Source organism: Halichondria panicea, chromosome 12, assembly GCF_963675165.1.
Source record: "Halichondria panicea chromosome 12, odHalPani1.1, whole genome shotgun sequence".
Taxonomy (NCBI): Eukaryota; Metazoa; Porifera; class Demospongiae; order Suberitida; family Halichondriidae; genus Halichondria; species Halichondria panicea.
Genome location: NC_087388.1, coordinates 4,966,527 through 4,990,685, shown reverse-complemented (window position 1 = coordinate 4,990,685; position 24,159 = coordinate 4,966,527). Strand labels below are relative to the sequence as shown.

Genomic DNA, 24,159 nt, shown 5'->3' with positions numbered 1-24,159 from the left:
TGTTGTGTGAAGGTTATCCATGCTGTAAACACAGTGCTGTGCCATCCAGGTGAGTAGAAAAGGCTATCACAAACAAACAAACAGACTACTATACCTGTGGCCGCCCACGCGTGCCTCAGGTAATGATCCTTCTGTACTTAGTATGCTTTCATAATTAATGTAAGTATTAGCTTTTTGCTATTCTTGTATCTTGGCAATTGCCAAAAAAAGTATGCTAATATACATGCACTATACCATGACAACATATAGATATAAAAGAAAGGGGATTGGAAACGACCATGCCTTCCTGTGTAAACGGTTGAAACACTCCGCGTTATATTTTCTGGTTGATTGTTCTGTAGTTATATTCTATAGCTCTCCTATCCACTAGCGATCATTCAGGGACTGGGATTTATTACTCTATATAGAGAAGTAAGTTTACACCACTGACAAGCTCTAAGTCTGTTTTCTTTGCTCTGTTTTTCAAATTTTAACTTGAACTACTGTATGTCAACTTTCTCTTTCCCTGCTGTGAAGCCAAAACAGCAAAGACTTGGTTATTATGTATCTAAGTGCTACATAGAATGGCTTCATGCTATGGATAAGCTGTACTGTTTATAAACGTTTGCAGTGTAATATAGTGTATACTTTTAAACACATCACGGGCCGTGACCTCCCACGACTTCATATTACTTCTTGTATAGGATTTTTATTTGCTTGGTGATAGTAGCTGAGTCGACCATTTAGAGCTAGGTTCTCTTTACTTTTTAGTATAATCAACACTGAATAGTGATCAATTTCACTATTTCAATGTACAGCACATTGTATGGCAGTCAGACAGGAAATATGAGCATGCATGCTGACCATAAAAATAATAATTATAGTTTTAGCCATGCCCTATAATACAGAGTGTTTCACGCGAACATTTTTGTTTTTGATCCCTATTACTGTTCTATCTAGTAACAACCCTTAACTATAATTTGAGACACACCATTTTCAGAGACTCTAATTCGATGAAAACATAAATTACAACGATCTTATAATTAATGCCAGCTGTGCATACACAGAGTGTAGCAATAAAGATCCCTACAACTATAACAATAAATCACTGAATTGTTAATAATATTGTCTATAGCTATAATTGTTTCATCTTCTTATTCCTCACAGTACAAAGTACATAATTTCTGCCAAAATCTCATAGGAAATCTACGAATTCTAGGCAATCTGGGATAGCTGGAACAGCGGCAAGGGGACCTAATACAAAACTTCGTATTAAGGGCTATTCCTTGTTTGGTGATATGTGACAGGCTCTGGGAAAACAGACCAATTGGAGCAGATATTGGTATTGAGCAATAGCCAGATTTATAGACTACAGTGTATATAATCTCATACATTTTTTTCCTTATATACAGTCTTTCTACTACTACCTCTCTGCAAAATCTGATGCCCTGAATCCAACTCTTTCCACCAAAGCGCTTTGTCTAAGCAGCCACCATTACCTTACTTTCCCCAATTTAGCAATCTTTGAGTGGGCGTTTCTCAATACTGCTGTTTTACAACTTCGAGTTTCCAACGCGCATAACTCAGGCATGAAACGAGGTATGTGTACACTTTGCTCTATCATCTGGTATATAAATTATAGCTTACGCCAGCCAATTAGTCTGTTTTCCCAGAGCCCGTCACATATAGTAGCTGAGTTGACCATTTAGAGCTTACTTTTAGCATGATCAACATTGACCAGTGATCAATTTCACAATTTCAATGTAAAGCGGCAGTCAAGACAGGTAATGAGCATGCTGACTATAAATGTAATCCTTCTATAGACTAGTTTTAGCCATGCCTGTGGCTTATAGTACACACATACAGCGTAGCAATACATATCCTAACAATAAATCACTGAATTGTTCTCAACAATTTCTATAGCTATAATTGTTCCATCTTCTTATTCCTGACAGTACTTCATGATAAAGTACATCACTTCCGCCAATTAAATCTACGAATTCTAGGCAATCTGGGAAAGCTGGGACAGCGGCAAGGTTGCCTAATACAAAAGCACTGAGAGCAGGCCTTGTTCTGAGCTGTGCTAAGTTTCCTTGCGACAGTGCCTTTGTTCACAGCAACTTCTTCGTCAGCTAGATCGATTTCGTTTTCAGCATCCACTTCGTTGTCAAGTAAAATTCGCAAGAGTTTTCTTCAGTAGCACGATCCATCATTCCCTCGACATCTTGCAGCTAGCTGGCATGTGTGGCTGCAATAAAGAGAGCAGCACACAGAGCAAGGACACTCAACCAATTCATCTTGAGTTGTAGTCGTAGACGTTACGGAGGATAGAAACCAATTCTAAAACTGTTTCAAATATGGTACAACAACATTACAAGATCACTGTACATGTTGTACAAGCATAGTGATTGTTAGTATCAGGTAGTCTCATGTAACTAGCATGTAGTCTAACAGCAGTACATAGGAAGGACATTGCTGGACTTGGTATTATGTATCTATATGACTGTGCTACATAGAACGGCTTCATGCTATGGATAAGCTGTACCGTTCATAAACGTTTGCAGTATAACAGTCCTTTAGTAAACACACAATGGGCCGTTACCTCCCACGACTTCATATTAAGGGATAGTTTGGTGATATAGTAGCTGAGTTGACCATTATAGAGCTAGATTATCTTGCATGATCAAACGCGGAGTGTTTCACACGAACATTTTTGTTTCTGATTTCTCTTACCAATCTCTCTTACTGTTTTATCTATAACAACCTTAACTATAATTTGAGACACACCATAAATTTTTCACAGTACTCTAATGCTATATATATACAAGCACATTAACTGAATTGTTCTCAATAATGTCTATATAGCTAATAATTGTTCCATCTTCTTATTCCTGAGACAGTACTTCATGATAAAGTACATCACTTCTCCCATCTACGAATTCTAAATCTGGGATAGCTGGAACAGCGGCAAGGTTGCCTAATACAAAAGCACTGAGAGCTGGCTTTGTTCTGAACTGTGCCGAGTTTCCTTGTGACAGTACCTCTGTTTACAGCAGCTTCTTCGTCAGCTAGATCGATTTCGTTTTCAGCATCCACTTTGTTGCCAAGTAGAATTCGCAAGAGTTTTTCTTCAGCAGCACGATCCATCATTCCCTCTTCATCTTGGAGTTGGCTGGCATTTGTGGCTACAATGAAGAGAGCAGCACACAGAGCAAGGACACTCAACCACTTCATCTTGAGTTGTAGTTGTAGACGTTACAGAGGATAGGAACCAATTCTAAAACTGTTTCTTTTATAGAAAAATGATACATCGACATTACAAGATGCAGAATCACTAGTAGATGTCGTACAAGCACATGTGATTGTCACTAGCAGGTAGTCTCATGTGACTAGCATGTAGCCTAACAGCAGTACATAGGAAGGACGTTGATGGTACAGCAATACGATATCGAAGGTGAATGGAGTGGAATAGGGAACATTTGGTTTCAGAACCACTAGCATCAAGTCACAGCAATAACTTTAGACCCCCCCCCCCCCCTCAATTTACAGTTACATATGAGCACATTGATATTGCGATGAATAATTATAATATTTATTATAAAATCACATAGTGGTGTCCTAGATACGTAACATGACCTAATATCGGGTTGGAGTAACGGGTAACAGATCGATGTTATCTATATAGACAGACGCAATTCTTTTAACACAAACTAAAATGAACATAGCCAGAAAACCCACAGAATGAACAGGGAATCCTAAAATCAATCAATCAAATAGAGCCAACCATGCAGGAGCCCATAAAGGAAGGAACGTCTATCTTCAACGTATAGTAAAAGTTCACGTCTCTTAATTGCCAGTTGACTTAAGAATAACGTATTGTATAGGCTTAAAAATCACATGCCATAGCCAGGGGGGTGCAAGAGGTGCTCGAGCACCCCCAACCAGTCTGAGTTAAGTACAAATCACAGAGAAATATATCTAATAGGCAAACAAAACGATTCAGTCTCTACACTGTGAGCTATTCTGGCTTAAATCTATAAACTAGTTCTCTTTCGTGGCTAGTAAATAGGCTTCTCTATGAAAATAAAGATTCGGCCACGCCCAACTTGGCAGATAAGTAATTATGACGTCATTAATTAGGGGTGGGTGTGGCTTCCGGTCAACCAAATTTCGCACTTTGCGCCCTCTTTCATTATAATAATACCCCCTTCTCCAAAATCCTGGCTATGCCCCTGATAGCCTCTATCTTTCATTGGCTCTATTTCTGGTAATTATGACTCAGTGCGCATGTGTGTGTAGACTATTTCAGCTGCTCAAGGATCAATAAAGTGCAAGTAAGAGTTTTTAACAACAATCATGGTCGATCATTACCCACTATTTGAGTTTCCCTGTGATTGCATGCAGCAAAATTAAAATTGTTCGTCATGACAATTATACTTGAATCAATGTGTGTATAAAAGCTAGCTAGCTATTAGTAGCTTTATATGTTATGTAGCTTTGGCACCTCCACCGAGGCATCAGCACCCGCGGTGCTTTCATTACAGTAGTTACGATATAGCAAGATTATTCTCATTGCAAATAATAGTCTAGCAAAGCAGTGTTATGCACAAACCAGCTACATTACAATGTCATGATATTATAAATTCCCACAAATCGTACAAAAAGGTCAATTTAGTAGCTGCTGAGGATTTAATAACAAAGTGTCACAAAGCAAGCGTACGTATAATATTCAATCTACAGCCTAAGACGGTAATTTGCACCAAGTAGGAAACATTATAATGTACAGTATGGAAACAAAATCACAAACTAAACTACACATGGTTAATCCTGGTTTTCTAGCTCCTTCACACATTGTTCAGCGACCATTAGGGAAGGAGGGGAAGACGCCGGTATCACAAGGGCAAGGTGACGTGACACAAACACAATACGACTGCAAAGTGGCACTCTTATCCACCAGGTTGAGCATCTTCATCAAATTCAATAGAGCCTTACTAGCCTGGTGATTCTGAGCCATGACCGTCTCCTGCTCATCTTGTTTCAATGCTTCATTCGAGAGTCTGTTCAGAAGAAGAGTTTCGAGCACTTTCTTTTGATTCACTTTATAAGAAGCAGCCTTGGTGACTCCTATGAGGAGAGTAGTCAGGACCACAAGCACGAGAACCTTCATTTTGTCAGAACGAGCTACAATAACGCCTGCCAACCTTATAAACTTAGTCATTTTATACTATTACCCATCCTATTCTATTAATAGACAGATATTTATATACTTTCCTATACTACAGAAGCCTGCTTTTCTACAATTCATGAAACCTAGCTGCTTAGTGCCCATGAAGCCTGTTTTAGTGCACCGGTAGTTTCATCACGAGGCCATCTATAATGTAACACTATACTAGCATGTTTAAAATATGGCAGATAAATATATACATACTTCCCTATATATAATAGACAGCTAGATATTATAATACTTCCCTACACTAGTAAATTTACAATACTTTATCACATGCGAGTCATGTTTACTTTGTGCACAAGTGTTTGTGTAGAAGTATCAGTAGTTCGACACTCTTTTCTTCTTATGCACTCTTAGTACCAGGCTGTGTTGTAATGCGGCCTGGAATTGAGGCTAGCCTCACAAGTGACCAAAAAGGCTCGGAAAAGTCACTTTTCCAAGCCCATTTACACAGTATAATTGTATTGTAAAACACATGCACCATTTTTCACAGCACTTTAATTCTACGAGCACGCACATTGATGATCTTATTTAACACAAGCTGTGTACACACACAGTGTAGCAATACAGATCCCTGTATAACATAGCTATATGCAACTAACGATAAATCACTGATGAATTGTTTACACTATAATTGTTGATCTTTTTATTCCTGACAGTACTTGAGTACATCACTTCTGCCACCATTGACAGTTGCAAGGTAGCCAAGAATTCCTACCGCAGCAACCGCAGGAGCACGCGTACTGAGAGCTGGCTTTGTTCTGAGCTGTGCCGAGTTTCCTTGTGACAGTGCCTCTGTTTACAGCAGCTTCTTTGTCAACTAGATCGATTTCATTTTCATTTTCAGCATCCATTTTGTTGCTAAGTAGAATTCGCAAGAGTCTTTCTTCAGCAGCACGATCCATCATTCCCTCTTCATCTTGGAGATGGCTGGCATGTGTGGCTGCAATGAAGAGAGCAGCACACAGAGCAAGGACACTCAACCACTTCATCTTGAGTTGTAGTCGTATACAGAGGATATATAGCAACCAATTCTAAAACTGTTTGATACATCAACATTTACAAGAGGCAGAATCACTAGTAGATGGAGTCACTGTAGATGTCGTACAAGCACAGTGATTGTCAGTAGCAGGTAGTCTCATGTGACTAGCATGTAGCCTAACGAGTCTAGCTAAGCCACAAACTATTGTTATGCCTCGAGACATATAGCCGCATAAGGAATAGGGTAAAGCTGTTATGACTGTGTGTGTGTCTGTTCCAGAAGTAACTGCTCAATGCATGGTTGCAATCTGACGATAACTAACAGTTTGTATAAGCTTCTAGCCATGTTCTCTTGCGATTTTTCATGGATTTACGAACTAAAGCTTCTTTCTCAAGTAATGGCTAATTTTGAAAGCTATAGCACCATCTGTTCGCAAAAAGTTTAAATAAACTTATAAATTAGCTTTACGCTAGTTAGCTGAAAAGCTATAGTGCACATAATTATATATTCTACGATAGTAGTTTGTTAGTACTTTCAAAAAACGTTCTCATGGCAGAGTTCGAGTAAAAAGACAAACTAAAGGTTTGTTGAATTAGCTGGGGCTAATAAACTCTGCTCTTGAACAGTGGACTCTCGAATTGTATAGCCTCCTCTTCCAGCAAAATGAAACATTTAGTAGCCGCGGCCTCTGATCTATACAGTACTACATGTAGATAGTTCTACAGATCACATTTCTACTAATAAAGTAAGTGTGTGACCAACCAACCATATGGAATGTGAGGGACTCTATCACATTAAGCAATTAGTGACGGACTGACACACGGAAAACTGCATTCTAACTGTACTTAAGATCGTGTTAGCCACAAATCTTGCAAACTGATTGGCTAAAAGTAGTGTTCTATCAAACCTGCCCTCACTACGTTGGGATATACTACAACTATAGGGATTCTAGAAACTTCCTAAACAGTGTCTATAACAATTATGTCCACATCGTGTAACTGTTACAAGTGTATAGAGTCCAACAAATTGTATGCATTCCTACTAATAAAGCCATTAGTCATTATAATGACTATTAGACACTAGTTGATAAGATCTACATGGACAGTACATGGGAGGTACATGGGAAAAGTGGGTTATTACTTTGTGTAAATGTCACTAAATATGCTGACTATGCATATAATATTACTGTATACTATGTTGCGATAATAATGCGTTCTCTGCATTCTCATGGTTCTCAAAGTGCTCCAGAGCAGGTATACTATGGGACTTAGTATACCTAGTATCCCATTGTCAAGTAATTGTAAGCCTGAGGGCAAGGTTTGCGCATACGCAGCACTATATGGTATCTAGACACTGTTTTGTCGGTGTCCATGTGATTTAGAAGCCCTCAGCCACTTGTAGTACCCTCACTACGTTACTTATGCATGCACTTGATCGTATGCACAGGATCCTAACCAACTGCACACATTGGTTTTACTGAACACTTAGCACAACACACACACACAAGCCTGACAAAATCCACACCACTTTACGACACACTTACCTACACAGATTTAACACCAAGGATAAGAATTAAAGTATATACATGGTGTATACCCATGCATGACCATGCACAATAGAGTTCCTAGTACTACATGACTAACTGATTATTATGCTCGAGGCGTAGCCGCACGAGGAATACGATAAAGCTGTGACTGTGTGTCTGTTCCCTGCATGTAACTGCTAAACTGTTGCAATGCGACGAAAACTAACCGCTTCTATAGGCTTCTAGCCACGTTTTCTTGATTGTTTTCTGTATAATTATAGGCACCCATGCATAATTATAGCCTTCAATATAAGAGCAACTAACTGGCGGTATGTAGTATTTTAACTCTCAAACTGAACACATTGGTTTTCTACACAGCACACATGAGCCTGACAATTTCCACACCACTTCACTACACATAATGAATTCAACTATAATGATCGACTAACTCCATAAAAATGAAGTATACATTATAGTTTGATTGCAATTAGTATAACAGTCATACTTGAATTAGATCACCTAAACGTAAGTTTACATGGCTAGAATTTTTTTGAACGTCTAACCCCGATTGACTAGGAGTATCTTTTCACAATTTGTCTGTTACAGACATTACATTTATAGGCTGAGAAGAAGATGTGAGAACACTTACACAATAACCGGCCCTTCCCCACTAAGAACTGAAGAGATTTGTCAAGAAATGATCATGGTTACAAAAACAGACACGTTTCTTCACAAAATCAATGCTATAAAGAAGCTACAATACAGTTTTTGGTATACACTACAAACCAAACTAAAACTCTACACAATACAAGTTTCATTAAAGTTCAACTGCCATTTCAGGAATCTATCTCAATCACTTCTTGTTGGTCATGTCGAGACAGCCGCGAGGACAGGGGGCCACATAACACATGCACCTCTCCTCGGCCTTTGCAAGCTGTTTAGCGTCCATTAGTTTTTCAATCATCTTTATAAGAGCAACTGTTTTTGCATCCTGGTCAGATTCTTTATTGTCTTTTTGTTCTCCCACTTCTTCCAACGGATACAAGCTTGAGATACGTCTCCCTAACATTGCTTCGTTATCTTCTTCTATAGTTTCTTCCAGCGGATATTCTTGTCGATGCTTAGCTTTTTCAATCAAGCTTGCGTATCTCTCCAACATTGCATCGTTGTCATCTTCTACAGTTTCTTCCAGCGGATATTCTTGTCGATGCATAGCTTTTTCAGTCAAGCTTGCGTATCTCTCCAACATTGCATCGTTGTCATCTTCTACAGTTTCTTCCAGCGGATATTCTTGTCGATGCTTAGCTTTTTCAGTCAAGCTTGCGTATCTCTCCAACATTGCATCGTTGTCATCTTCTACAGTTTCTTCCAGCGGATATTCTTGTCGATGCTTAGCTTTTTCAATCAAGCTTGCATATCTCTCCAACATTGCATCGTTGTCATCTTCTACAGTTTCTTCCAGCGGATATTCTTGTCGATGCTTAGCTTTTTCAATCAAGCTTGTGCATCTCTCCAACATTGCATCGTTGTCATCTTCTACAGTTTCTTCCAGCGGATATTCTTGTCGATGCTTAGCTTTTTCAATCAAGCTTGCATATCTCTCCAACATTGCATTGTTGTCATCTTCTACAGTTTCTTCCAGCGGATATTCTTGTCGATGCTTAGCTTTTTCAATCAAGCTTGCGTATCTCTCCAACATTGCTTCGTTGTCATCTTCTACAGCTGATTGTTCCAGCAAATAATCCTCAGCTTTTTCAATCAAGCTTGAGACGGCTTTCTTCAGCATTGCTTCTCTGGTCTCCTGTCCTTCATGAGGAGCAGCACTTGCAAGTCCTATCAGGACCATCGACACGAGCAGCATAAGAGTCTTCATCGTGATATCAATATTTGTTAAAGCACAGAGAATAACTGTAGCTTTATATACGCTTGAATACGCAAAGAACAATTTAGGATCAGTACAAGGAAGAAATGATAATTATAAACACATTGAGCCCCACACATGTCACTCTCATGTTACAGAACAAGACCATTGGCAACAATTGCATCCACTTGTACAAATTGTGCTATGAATATCATTATAAAACATGTAAACAGCAGCTCATGGTACGTCACGGTTCAATAGTTTGGCGTCACTGACAGTATGCACTACTCTGAATGCCAATTACAAGACTATGTGGGCAGGGCCAGTACACTAATGATACTATATTCATAGTTCTTACAAATGTACAAGTTTAATAGCAGGGCATTTTATGCGCATGTGCAAGTGGTGTTCACTATAGAGGAGTATTAACCAGTTAGATACACAACCAGGTACTCAAACTACAAGACAATCACGTGTATCGACGACAGTCAAGGGTGAGAAGAGATCTATAATGTAAACACATTTGATATCTGAGACTGTACAAGAAAATACCTCCAAGAAATGATCATGGCCAGGTAAAGACATTACGATGCAACACTTTCATTCTCAGAAACATTTGAGCTACTACAATTGATGATAAGAACTTCAAAACAGCTTATCACATACTGTATTCTTTTGATTGCAAACGAAAGACTTGCAAAGTAGAGTGCATGTAAGTAACCCAGACTCCAGATGTGCTATGACACCATCGTAACCTAGCAACTGACCACCCCAACTAATCAAACAATATTGTATGAAGGCACGAGGTACTATCAAGCACACGCTCTTTTCCCGGGAAATGTTTTTTTCACCTACACATAAGACAACTAGCCTATACCAAACGTAAACCTATACTAAAGCTATCAAGGCTACAAGCAAATGATACTTACAAGGTCCAGGAACATGCATGGCCCACATATACTTTTGTGGCACTTCTGAAAACGTAGCTAGCTATGATCCCATTCACTGTCCTTTGGCTCAATGATCCCACAAGCATTACAATATTCTCACTGTATAGCTGTGCTCTCCATGGACCCTCTCTGAGGTTGCACTACCAACATCTTATAGTTATAATTATTATCACTATTCTTTCGACAATTCTAATCGAACCCTACCTCGTGTCAGCATAATTATTAACAGATCTACCTATAGCGTGCACAGCGAAGTTTATCAGTTGCAATGCCGCCTCAAGGCAGCTGAGAAAGGGTTAAGGCACAAATAATAAATAGCCACAGCTTTAGGCTTGAATACTGAGTATACTAGGAAAGAACAACACACAATTTAGGATCACGCAGTACTAGGAAGAAATGATAATTAGATTCCATTAAGCCAAACATGCCAGCCAGCTCAGGTCACATGCAGAGCAAGCCATTAAGTGTACGTTAATAGTTATACGATTATTGCTGCGGTTGACGCTTTGAAGTGTCAATATTGATAGCCGCGGGTTCAAAGCGTAAACCGCGACTAATCGGTTAATATTCCTATCTGACATGTCAAATTAAACCAAATTTGACATAATATTTTTGATATGTTTCTATAGACCCATACACATGCACACACACATACACATGGCACTCAAGGATTACTAAACAGTTAAACTATATGTTATACACAACAATCACACTGCACAAATACAGTCAACCATGCAAGCAATACAAAATACTAAAGTCTATTTGCGTTGAGTTCAACCCCGGATTTGGTCAATTATGGCTTCATTTATGCTTTATGTGATGGACAAGTATGCCTGGGACTTCTACATGGAAAATGCTAACTTTTAACTGGTTGGAGCTTATCAGCTCTATACAGCATAATATAGATAGAAGCGCAAGGAATCCAATGGTATATGAAACTTTGAAGCATGAAAAAAAGTTATGATAACTTTATGAAGGTCAAACTCAACACAAATATACTTTAATTTGCCCAACAGGAGGCACAAACACTCCTAGCTGGACCCAAGTACAGCAGTATTTCTACAATAATGTTAGCAACATTTGAAGAACACACTTAGAATCACCCAAAGCATATGTCATAGGTTTACGGCCAAAACGAGATTCTTTTTGTAGGTACAAACAACCCCAAGAACTGTTTACATTCACTATCAAGTATCTGATAGCTCTAACAGTCTCTACACACACGATATGGTGCAGACTATAATGTGCATGCAACATTTTATATGAAGGACTGGATAGAGTAACAGTATAGTGTGCCACAGATATAAGATATAAGTCTAACAGTCTCTACACACACGATATGGTGCAGACTATAATGTGCATGCAAACATTTTATATGAAGGACTGGATAGAGTAACAGTATAGTAGTGTGCCACAGATATAAGATATAAGTGATCCTGCATTTGAAATGTGATCTATTCAGTAATTCTCTCTCCCACACATGCACAGAACATTTCTCCAAGAAAATTAATGATCGTGTTTACTGCTATCAAATTTAGAATTCTATTAATTATCAGTTGAAGATGCAACATGTTCTACTTGATGGCAAATGGCTACAAGAACAGACACAGACACAATTGAGTCATGTTTCTCAAAATTCAATGCTATAAAGCTACAATACAGTTTTTGGTATACACTACAAACCAAACTAAAACTCTACACTGTATATATGTATAGGGCACCCTACCAAACCAACATTGGTTTGGTCGGAAAAACCACGAAATAGCTTGTAAAAATTACCAGCAAAAATGTAACTATAAATCGAAAAATGTACATGTGAATGACATTGTAACGAGTTGGAGTTACGCTTTTTGGTGGTTCTCCCTGCCAATCCTACACATTGCAAATTTATTTGTGGGACCGTACTATAAATTATACCGTATTACTAGAATATTGTGCGGGGGAAAACCCTTTGCAAATGAGCCAAATCAGCAGAAAAGTTGACAATTTGCGATCGCGTTCTGGCAAGGATCCAGTGTATTTACTAGTAATATTAGGTTTTGCGGATTTATTGTTGCGAATTGATCACCATCGCAAAGTTCGCAAATGTTTGATGCTCGCAAAACATTCTAGTAATACGGTATAGTTGATGATAAGAAACCAGATTATCGCATAGCAAACTTTATTATTGTTTGAGCTCCCTTGTTAGATCACTTTGAGACAATTTCTAATTATATTGCAGACCATTTTTTATTTATATCCTTCGCTATATATTCTTTGGTGTAGTGAACTCTGACCCTCCCGCTGGTACTCGTAGACACTATACTCTTTGAACCACATCATTTTTTCAATTTAATCAAATTGAAAACAAATGCACATGGATTGGCAGATAGCTAAAATGTTTTGCGAGCATCAAACATTTGCGAACTTTGCGAGGGTTGATCAATTCGCAACAATTAAATCCGCAAAACCTAAATTATTACTAGTAAATACACATGATCCTTGCCAGAACGCAATAGTTAGATCGCAAAGGGTCAAATTTTCTGATGATTTGGCTCATTCGCAAAGGTTTTTCACCTGCAAAATATTCTAGTAATACGGTAGTGGGTATTTCTCCATAAATACTGTTCGCCCTACATGCAGTATTGGTACACATGACGGTTAGTGCTACAAAAATGTGCGAGGGCCTTAATTACCAAATCACATTCCTAGAAATGAAGCAAATAATTATACAGTGTATATATTTTAGTGCACAAAATGTCAATCAAGCAATGCATGAGCATATTATATAGTTGCTACAACAGAGACATCTGAGACGCTTATACATTGTTCAGCGTCCCCATGGAAATGGGCCGTTATCACAAGGGCACGGTGACCTGAAGCAAGCACAATACGACTGCAGAGTGGCACTCTTATCCACCAGGTTGAGCATCTTCATCAAATCCAATAGAGCCTTACTAGCCTGGTGATTCTGAGCCATGGCTGTCTCCTGCTCATCTTGTTTCAATGCTTCATTCGAGAGTCTGTTCAGAAGAAGAGTTTCGAGTACTTTCTTTTGATTCACTTTATAAGAAGCAGCCTTGGTGACTCCTATGAGGAGAGTAGTCAGGACCACAAGCACGAGAACCTTCATTTTGTCAGACCTAGCACACAAACTATCTAGTACACTAAATCTTGCTATATTGGACTTGCTGTGGCTCAGTATAAGTAGTCAGGTGTGTAGTTGATAGCAATTCCCAACAGAGATACTACAATGCCTCGTGACCATACAAGTTAGTAAACATGTAAGACACTATGATACTTCATACATTTAATAACACAATCACAAAATACACATACGTACTTCAATTGTTCTTGCTATCAGTCTCAGTCAGCTCTGCTATATACATAGAGCACCAACTCTATTCAATAATAAACGAATACAGCTTCTTGAAAAACACTTTCACTTGCTCGAAACACCACTCTATCGCTTCCTTTATCATCTCAAAAATCTTTTTGAGTTTTGTAATAATCCAGAAAAACAGATTCTCTAGCCAAGCTATCAAACCTTCTTGAATTTCCCTTTTCATCTTTATTACTTCTGGAGAATCAGTCTTCTCTATCTTAGCAATTTCCATGAATTGCGCCTTGAAATTGTCGATAGTCTCATTTAATTGTGTTTCAAGAGACTTGTTGAGAAAAGCAACGTCTTCATCAGTGAGTTGTTCACCTCGATCAACTTTAGCGTCAATCTTCTTTTTTTCCGCCTGAATCCATTTAAAAAAGTGTTCAGGCGACAGAGACTTGGCTGCTTCTTTCATGCGCTCCCAGAGACTCTTGTGCTTTGGTTGACGAAGTGTTAGTCTAAAACTCGGTTGGGGGGCATCATCAAAGCTAAGCTCCTGTCGTGAAGGTGATGAACTACGTTGTTGACTGGCCATCCTGAATGACTTAGTTTATACTTAACTATACCAGTTCTTGCTACTTTTATAGAGATTTACCTATTGTACATTTCCATACTGAAAACCACCGGATGGAAGTGGTTACAAATCTCCGAGAAGAGAAGCAGCGTAGTCTAGACAGATAATATGTAGATAGAGTACATCACCCCACACATGCATTTTTGAGGGGTAGACATATCGAAACACGGGCACACTAAACCTGTACACATGCAGTGTATAACATATCCCATACAGAAATAACTACCTTTTGGCAAGGTTGAAACAAGCAAGTCTTACAAGGTTGTGGCAAGGTTGCAGTAACCTTGCCAGAACCATGGATTTGAAATTGTTTCAAGCTTGTTTCAAGGTTGTAGCCAGGCGGTTTTAACCAGGTTGCAACAAGGTGGTTGCAACAAGGTAGCTTCAAGGTAGTTTCAACCTAGTTCAACAGTGAAATCCATTAAGAGTGAGATAAAAAATAAATAACAGAACAAAGTACAGTATTACAAAGTATAATATTAAGCAAACTATATTATAGTCTCTTCGAGTATCGATTAATGACGAGAGATTGATTGAGTTCCAAACAGTATACACCACTATACGCTGCCTTCTCATGGCACGGTGACATGATGCACATGTGGCGTTTACTGCATCGATTAACCAGTGCATGGTTTACTACACAGCTTTCTCTGCGTGCTGGCGGCCTATACATAATTATAAGTGTCATAATTATAGGACCATATCTATCACTAATTATTTATGCTTCGTGATGAGCAAGAGGGGTGGACGTATAGAGGTATAGGGGATAATGATTTGTACAAAATCTTAGAGACATATACATTCAACATTGTTATGCCTCAAGGCGGCGTAGCCGCAAGAGGGATACAGTAAAGCTGACAGTGACTGTGGCTGTAAATGCTGCAATGCGACGAAAACAGTTTCTATATATAGGCTTCTAGCCACGTTCTCTTGGATTTTGATTCGTAGATTACAAACTAAAGCTTCTTTCTCGAGTTATGGCTAGTTTGACTAGAACTCACATTGAAAGCTGTAGCATCACTTGTTTGCACAAAAGTTTCTATTCAACTTATGAGTTATAGTCCTGCACTAAAGCCCTAGCTTTTTATTAGCTACAAGAGTCAGAAAAGAGCAGCTAGCTATTTAGTAGACATTAATTGTGTGACCTCTTGCAGACATACCCCTATATATAGAGAGATTATTCACTTTCAAATTCAAATTCATTATAGAAAAAAGCTTAATTCCCCCTATACTAAGTCTCAAGTAGTTTATTTTGTGATTGTGGCTTCATTGTGTTATTAAATGTATGAAGTATTATAGTGTCTTACATGTTTACTAACTTGTATGGTCACGAGGCATTGTAGTATCTCTGTTGGGAATTACTGTCAACTAGGCACCTGACTACTTATACTAAGACCTACTGACAGCTATATATACGGAAGTATAAGTGCCACTATGGAGGTATACTAAATTCTCATTGCTTGTTTTACACGAGGATTTAAATCCAGATTCCAACCAAGATTAAAGGCCTCGTGAAACAGCTTTTTTCAATCACCTACATACACATCCCAAAAAGCCATCAGATAAAAGAATAGACTACAAATCACCCAGAACTATGTGTTAGACAGAGTTAAATATGTTAATAGTGCACCATTGCAGAAACGTGTATATACATGGAGATACTATATGATCAGTCTATAACATCCTAATCACCAAATTCTTTTAAAATTCTACATAGCATGCACATGCATACTGAAAGCCACCTGATCAAACAGCGGCAGCGATAGGAATCATTGGCTAGCCTACAAAATCTCCAAGAAACTATGTAGACAGATTTGCAGATACAGTTGAACCGCAAGTTTCCGATACTGAAACAGCGGTAGCGATAGAAATCATTGGCTACAAATCTCCAAGAAACTATGTGTTAGCAGGAGTGCATGTACTCTTGGTGTTGGGCATAGTTTAGATAGATGTGCAGATATAGTTGTACCGCAAGTTTCCATACTGAAACAGCAGCAGCACATTACATGTACACGTAGCTACAAATCTCCAAGAAACTATGTAGCCATAGTTTAGACAGATGTGTAGATACGGTTGTACTGCAAGTTCCATAACTTCCCATCACTTTTGACATTAATTGTAGAGGAATTTGTACAAAGCAGTACACCGTAGCTAAGTTTCTTCTCCCTGCCAACCATGTACTGAACATGTTCTTACAATTACCTACGAATTTAATATTGGCTTATGTATAGATGGTCCAATAGCGACTACACTATACACCTGCATGTATCACTTGCAGTTCCTTAAAAAAGTCCCCTATATATACATAGGGGACTACCGTATAGCGGGTATATATTTTGAGTGATTATTAGCGGCTTTCACTGCATGATTAAGCATGACATTAATTTTTATACCCACAAATCTATGCATGCATGCTGCTACTCAAGCGAAAATTAATCAATGAAAACCTCTCCGACGGTCTTTCAGCGAAAATTTATACCCCTGAAATATACCCGCTATAATTTTATGGTAGCCCCTCATATAATTATTTCAAGTACTGCAAGTAATACATGTAGGTATGTAGTCCAGTTGCTATTGAACCATGCACCTACTGACAGCTATATATACGGAAGTATAAGTACCACTATGGAGGTCTATAATCCTGCTTGTTTTACACAAGGATTTAATCCAGATTCCAAGGACTCGTGAACATTAATCATCTTATTATATACACATTCTCAAAAAGCCACAAGATAAAAAATAGAAATCATTGGTGTTAGACATAGTTCAAACAATGTGTCTATTAGTTGTGCACCCTTGCAGTAACGTGTCTACATGGAGATGATATTCTATAACACCCTAATCACCAAATTCTTCTAAAATTCCATACAAATTCCGATACTGAAAGCCACCTGATAAACGAGGACTCGCAATAAACAAATTATTAGTTCGTCTGGCTGCCATGGGAATCATGGCTAGCCTACAAAATCTCCAAGAAACTATGTAGACAGATTTACAGATACAGTTGAACCGCAAGTTTCCGATACTGAAACAGCGGTAGCGGTAGAAATCATTGGCTACAAATCTCCAAGAAACTATGTGTTAGCAGGAGTGCATGTACTCTTGTTGTTAGGCATAGTTTAGACAGATGTGCAGATATAGTTGTACCGCAAGTTTCCATACTGAAACAGCAGCAGCACATTACATGTACATGTAGCTACAAATCTCCAAGAAACTATGTAGCCATAGTTTAGACAGATGTGTAGATACGGTATACAACCGCCAGTTCCATAGCTTCCCATCACTTTCGACATTAACTCTGGATGCATTTGTACAAAGCATTACACTGTATAAGATTAGCTAGCTCCAGAAACACCAAATTTAGCACACTAACTTGTAGCTTAGGGACAGGCAATAAAGCTACTAGCACTGGTGTGCACATACATGTATACATGACTGTACAAACATGTACACACAACCATTTCAAAGATTGGGTGTGCACCCTTGCAGTAACGTTTATACATGGAGATATCAAGAGCGTATAAAGAGGGCATGCAACTACAATCTATGGTATTACAAATGGACGGGGGTGTATGTCTAAAAATATAGACAAGAATTTATTGCATGCACATGCACTTTATACTCTATAGACTAGCGCCTCATTACCTAGTGGGCGGTTGGCTAAATATAGCAAATCCTGCTGACTCATCAATAATATAACGCATACACAGTATACATTGCAAGTTGCATGCCCTCTTCTCTTCATACGCACTTGGAGATACCATAATCAGTCTATAACATCCTATATAATCACCAAATTCTTCTAAAATTCCATACAAATTCCGATACTGAAAGCCACTTGATAAACGAGGACTAGCAATAAATTATCGTATTAAATTATTCGCTTGTCTGGCCGCCATGGGAATCATGGCTAGCCTACAAATCTTTAAGAAAGTATGTAGACAGATGTGCAGATACAGTTGTACCGCAAGTTTCTGATACTGAAACAGCGGTAGCGATAGAAATCATTGCATGTACACGTAGCTACAAATCTCCAAGAAACTATGTAGCCATAGTTTAGACAGATGTGTAGATACGGTTGTACCGCCAGTTCCATAGCTTCCCATCACTTTCGACATAAATATTGGATGCATTTGTACAAAGCTTGTATAAGATTAGCTAGCTCCAGAAACACCAAATTTAGCACACTAACTTGTAGCTTAGGGACAGGCAATAAAGCTACTAGCACTGGTGTGCACATACATGTATACATGACTGTACAAACATGTACACACAACCATTTCAAAGATTGGGCCCCTGAATCTTGTATACCTATACTAACCTTGTACAGCATCTCATCGAAGTCGCAAAGTTGTGCCACCTCCTGCATGACCTCCTTCTTCATGAAGAACGGTGTGTAGATGGGCGAGTAGCCATGACGATGGAGCACCCTCATAGCCAGCTGGATCAGAGCCTGCTCCAACCAAACAGCAGCTCCCTGTGTGAGATGGTGACGAATAATATAAAATCATTTTTCTAATGAGATCATTTTCTAAAAAAACTAAGCCGATCAATGTAATAAGTTCATAGCAAAATTAATCGTACTTCGTAATTATTATCACACAAAACCAATGCAAGCTAGGGAACTAGTACTATTATCTGAGGCAACAAGCTAATAAAATTAATGTACTACAACCATTACAAGGGGAAAGCACCATTTCTCCTTTTCTACACACAAATGTACCGACGACATGTGTACTCAAAAGTACTGTATGGAAAAGCAAATCAACGCAGTGGACAGCCAAAAAAAAGATAGGACACATACGAGTAATCATAATCCAGCAACCATTCCTAATCGTTTGATACAATAATCACGCCCGCCACAAGATATACTTTGAGATAGTAGCATCTGTTGCCAGCAGCAATGGTCGCTTTCTCAGTCTCCACTCCGTTGATCATGTGCAGTAGGTCGATGTGCGAGTACTTCTTACGTGAGGTGCAGTCTCCCACCAGACGCTCTATGCCATTGTTGTCCTGGGGGAAGAGGGAGGGGGGGGGATAAATATGAGGTTCTACAATAATCATACTTGGACGGATCACAAATAATTTTTCCAAATGGAGATGGAGAAGGAGATTAAATGAGGCATCATGTCTCTATACCGTAGAAACTGGATTATTAGCGCTTACTCGATTATAAGCGTATCTTTATTTTAAGCGCATGCTCAACTGCAGGCTTTTTATACTCGAATTGAAGCGCTTTTCCAATTATGCGAAGGTTATTAGTGAATTTTAGAATTGATTCAGCTATGTACGAGCTAGTTAGCTTGTACAGTGCATGATAGCTATATAGCTGGTGATATCCATCTGTAAGGACTCTCCGGGCAAGTTCCTGGTCAATATGAATGTTTTTATAATATGAATTTAAATGATGTAAATGACCTATAAAATGAACTGGAACATAATAGTATGATATAGATCCAGTTAGGGTTGCCCGCTTGCCTTGCTTGCTCACTTTCTAGCCAGCTTGTGAGTCAGCTCTCATCACAGAGACATCCGGTTGCTGGGTGGGGCTCAAAATGACTGCATTATAGGCGCATTCTCGAATATAAGCGTATAGAGCTCTGCTATTGACCCTAAAAGCGCATGCGCTAATAATCCAGTTTCTACGGTAGTAGCTAGTCGTACTTAGGTAGACCAACAGTGTCTGCAATAAAAAGATGGACTGATGACACAGCTAGAGAGGTTGACTCATGCTATAGAACTTTACATGAGGCTTTTTACAATCCCGTCTACTCCACACCCAGGCCACCTACATGCATGTGCACACACACACACACACACACACACCTCATCGTTGCTAACGGGAACGGAGGGGTGGACTATATTGCCGATCAATACAAGGTAACGATGTCTCTCTTCCTCACAAACTTTGATCTCTTCTTTTGCTTTTTCGTTTCTTTCCTCTATCAGTTTTTGAACCTGCTTAATTTGTAGCACAGTGAGGGGCTGTATGTGTGTGTGTGGGTGTATGTGTGTGTGTGTGTGTGTGTGTGTGTGTGTGGGTGTGTGTGTGGGGGGCATGATTGTACAACAATGTTATCTATCATTTCTTTATTTATCACTCTTTTGCATGCAAACGTAATAAATTGCACTGTACATGTGTGTACTTCATAGTAGTCTGCTAGTACCGTAGCTTCAATGCCGTAAAGATTTGGCGTCTACACCGAGGCATCACCCGCGGTGATTTCATTAGGAAAATTAGAACATTTATTGGAACCACTAGTTGGGAACGAGGTCCTATATATGGACTATGAAAACCAGACTTGGCACAAAAAGCGCTCGTTATTCTACAAAAACCACTGCATTAGTGCATCAAAGAAACCACGGTTACCATCGGAATGTAGACAGAAGACCTAGAAACACTTGCAATGTTTACACTCGATGTACTGTGAAGTTAATTCCGACATCCATAATGACTCCCTTGCAAGCTCATGGTTGCTAAGCTACAGTAACAACTCCTCATTCCATCATAACTACACCTTGGAATATACGACACAAACACCCTAGAATTTTCGAATATAGGGGGAGACTTTCAATCCTTGATCTTTGATTCAACACAACTTATTCCTGAGGATGGGAACAGGGGGAAGTTTGATGCCAGCCAGTTCTCTGTTCGTATCGTGACTCAGATTTACATGCAAACTAGGCCAATGAGGGGGTTAGTAACAACCACAACCGACCAGTGTGGGCACATCCCTGAAACAAAGTAAATTGGCATAAAATTTGAGCTTACTGAGAGATCTTCTACAGTGAGGGTGTCCAGTTTCTGGCTAAAGTCCTCGGGCAGTGTCTCAGTGTCTCCATCAGGTTCCTTGTTCTTCTTCTTGCGACCAATCTCTTTACTGCACATGTTCTTGAGCTTGTTGCAGTTATCCATCTGAAATCTCACTATATGTGTGTGTGGGGAGGGGGGGAGGGGGGAGGGTGTGTGTGTGTGAGGGTGGGTGAACGGCTACAAACAAACTTGACAGTTACAAGAAAAGAAAAAGTTCTTCAAAACTAGATAACTAAATCGGGAGAAAATATTTTCTTCTGGTCGCTAAATCGTAGGGTATTATAACTTCTCAATTTTACACAGAGTTAAAAACATAACTGTTCCTCCACAAAAAATAATATAAGTTAGACAGACATAATGAGTGGCCTGTCTAAAGAGGGTGGAGGGTTGCTATAGCATCACTGAGAAACATACGCAACACTGAGGTAGCTGGCATGTATGGAAAGGGTGCAGGATCATAGTATTATAATTGTAGTATTTTCAAAGAGCCAATTGGATGGACCAACATTTCAAAAGTACTTTCAGAAGGCATGGTCAGCCTGCTTTTTCCTCACTGTCAGGCCGTGCATTTTTGACAAAACTGCTCCAACACGACGTCTGATTTACATTCAAACATAATTGAACAATCCGAACCTCAGTGATGGTTGTTCAAATGCTAATAAAGGATCCAACTAGCTACTATAGACACTTCAATTGTGGCCATAGCTAGCTAGATTTCAGAGTGGGGAAATTCCCCTTTGCAGATCGACAAATGATTTTTTTGAATGCACGTTCCCCTGTGTATAGCTAATACTTGTCAAGGTACTGAGTGATGCTAAGACTGACAAGAGTACTGTAATGATAAATTTAACTCACAATGGCTACTAAATTTTAGTAACAGATTTGGCAGTGCTTTATGATACATGTCACGAGACGACATGATGTCATCAGAGCCAGCTTGGCCCATCATGTATGAAGTTCAACTCACGTTTTCTCCATCGATCATCGTATTCTATGACCTTGTCGACGTGACTGACGTCCTTGAACCTCTTTCGTTGTATCTCCCGAATCTTGTCCGGGTCTCCGCCCTGATCCGCTCGGAAAAGCAACAGGTCCAATACCATTGTCTCGGCAACGTCAGATAACTCTGATTACATGTGTGCATGTATTTATACGATTATAATATATAGTTAAGAGTAGTGTAATACAAGCTAGTAGTCAACCACAATCATACAATGCATTTTTTTATCTATGCATTTACCTATAAGGTATGATGTATATTACAGGATATGTGAGAATGAGTTAGTGTGTGTGTACGTGTGTGTAGACTATGAGGCTAGGAGCTAACATTCTCAGTTCTAATTCTATTTCTTTTACCTTTTGCCTGTTGTTGTTTTTCTCGCAACAAAGAATGTACAGGAACAAGAACACTAACTTATAAGACACCGTATCTTGTTTCACCCGAATATCTAGTTTCACCACAAAGATGCAATCTTTGCCACGTGGAACTGCATGGACAGATTTTGCGCATGCGCATGCGCTTGAGAGTCCATCTCAGGGCTATAAACAGTGTTGCAGGGATACTGCCCTTTGCAGCTCACTAGGAAGTTTAGGGCAAATAGTAAATTGCAAAAAACCACTTGAGATAAGTGTAACAGTTTACATAAGTAAACCACATTACTATAGAGCCCTTAAGGGACCAAGTTTAAATTTTGGAATAGACCAGATCTTTATGTTTTGTTGTTGTAGTTTTTCACGCTATTTGTTGTAGCTCACGTAAGCTCACGTGAAGTTGTATTACTGTAAAATGCAAAAAACCACTGTGTAACAGTTTACAGCTAAACCACAGCTTGGCCAAATCTCTATCTATAAGTACTAAGTTTGGGCTGTAGGAGTAGCTTGATTACGACATAACTGCCTGTTCGTCTATGTTGACTGAGAAACAGCCTGCTGCTGAACCAGTCTCCAATTCTCTGCCACAATGATATAGTACGCCACTTAACTCCTCTTGATAAGGATTAGTTTTTCATGGTTACCCAACTATAGTAGTTTATGCTGAAAACTGTACTAAGGTATATACTATATATTCACATAAAGATCTGAATCTTCTGTTCCAAAATTTATACTTTGTCCCTTGTTCTATAGTATTGTGGTTTACTTGTGTAAACTGTTACACTTATCTCAAGTGGTTTTTTGCAATTTACTATTTGCTCCAAACTTCCAAGTGAGCTGCAAAGGGCAGTACAAAAGAAAGGGTGTTAGGTAACAGCAAGAGTTCATTAGGAACAGTACACAACTCCACTTAAAACCATAGGGGGCGTTTCTCCAACCTTACGTCGCAACCACATGCTGTTGTATAAACTGTGAAATCAAATGAATAACATAGTGATGATTGTGATAATTATCACTAGTTACAAGTCATTTCTACGTAAGGTTCATGATGATTATAATTATGAATAAAGTTTTTTTTATTTATTCTGGTTTTAAATAAAACGGGGAAAGGGTAAGGAAGCCAGCTATGAATATCATTATGCATGGCTACTACGCTACGAGGCACCATTGGGCTTATACATGTACCACCACTATAGCTTGATAAAATCACATGAGGAATCGGTTGAGCTATCGCGCCCAGCATATATGCATGCAGACAAGAGATCCCGGATTTATCTTCAGAGGATTTTTTATAGCTAAATTAATCACTTGCGGCAGTTAATTTTCACCATAACTTTTTTGAAAGCCACACAAATAGCATAGAATGTTATAGCCTCGATCCCAGGCCGAGTTTTCGCTTTTATAACTATAGTTGTTCGCCTAACCGTTATAAAAGCGAAAACTCGGCCTGGGATCGAGGCTAAGAATGTTAACGAAATTTGTGATTTTGACAGACACGATAGCAAAAATCTG

The 24,159-nt window shown here is 39.0% G+C and overlaps 2 protein-coding genes across 2 annotated transcripts in view; both read right to left on the bottom strand.

Moving 5' to 3' along the window:
* The window catches only part of LOC135345259 (serine--tRNA ligase, cytoplasmic-like), a 29,306-nt gene extending 6,533 nt beyond the window's left edge, over positions 1-22,773 (bottom strand). Inside the window, exons 1-6 of the mRNA XM_064542671.1 lie at positions 22,633-22,773; positions 22,244-22,402; positions 21,235-21,389; positions 20,289-20,447; positions 19,335-19,475; positions 18,784-18,939 (exon numbers count right to left, since the gene is read on the bottom strand). Of these exons, the coding sequence (XP_064398741.1) occupies positions 18,784-18,939; positions 19,335-19,475; positions 20,289-20,447; positions 21,235-21,389; positions 22,244-22,379 (747 nt within the window). The 5' untranslated portion in view covers positions 22,380-22,402; positions 22,633-22,773. The remainder of the gene's footprint in view (positions 1-18,783; positions 18,940-19,334; positions 19,476-20,288; positions 20,448-21,234; positions 21,390-22,243; positions 22,403-22,632) is intronic.
* LOC135345277 (uncharacterized) lies at positions 4,543-12,367 on the bottom strand. Its single transcript, XM_064542698.1, has one exon. It carries the CDS (start codon positions 9,584-9,586, stop codon positions 8,567-8,569), a length of 1,020 nt encoding a protein of 339 aa, XP_064398768.1. The 5' UTR covers positions 9,587-12,367; the 3' UTR covers positions 4,543-8,566.
* Positions 22,774-24,159: the final 1,386 nt, after the last annotated feature.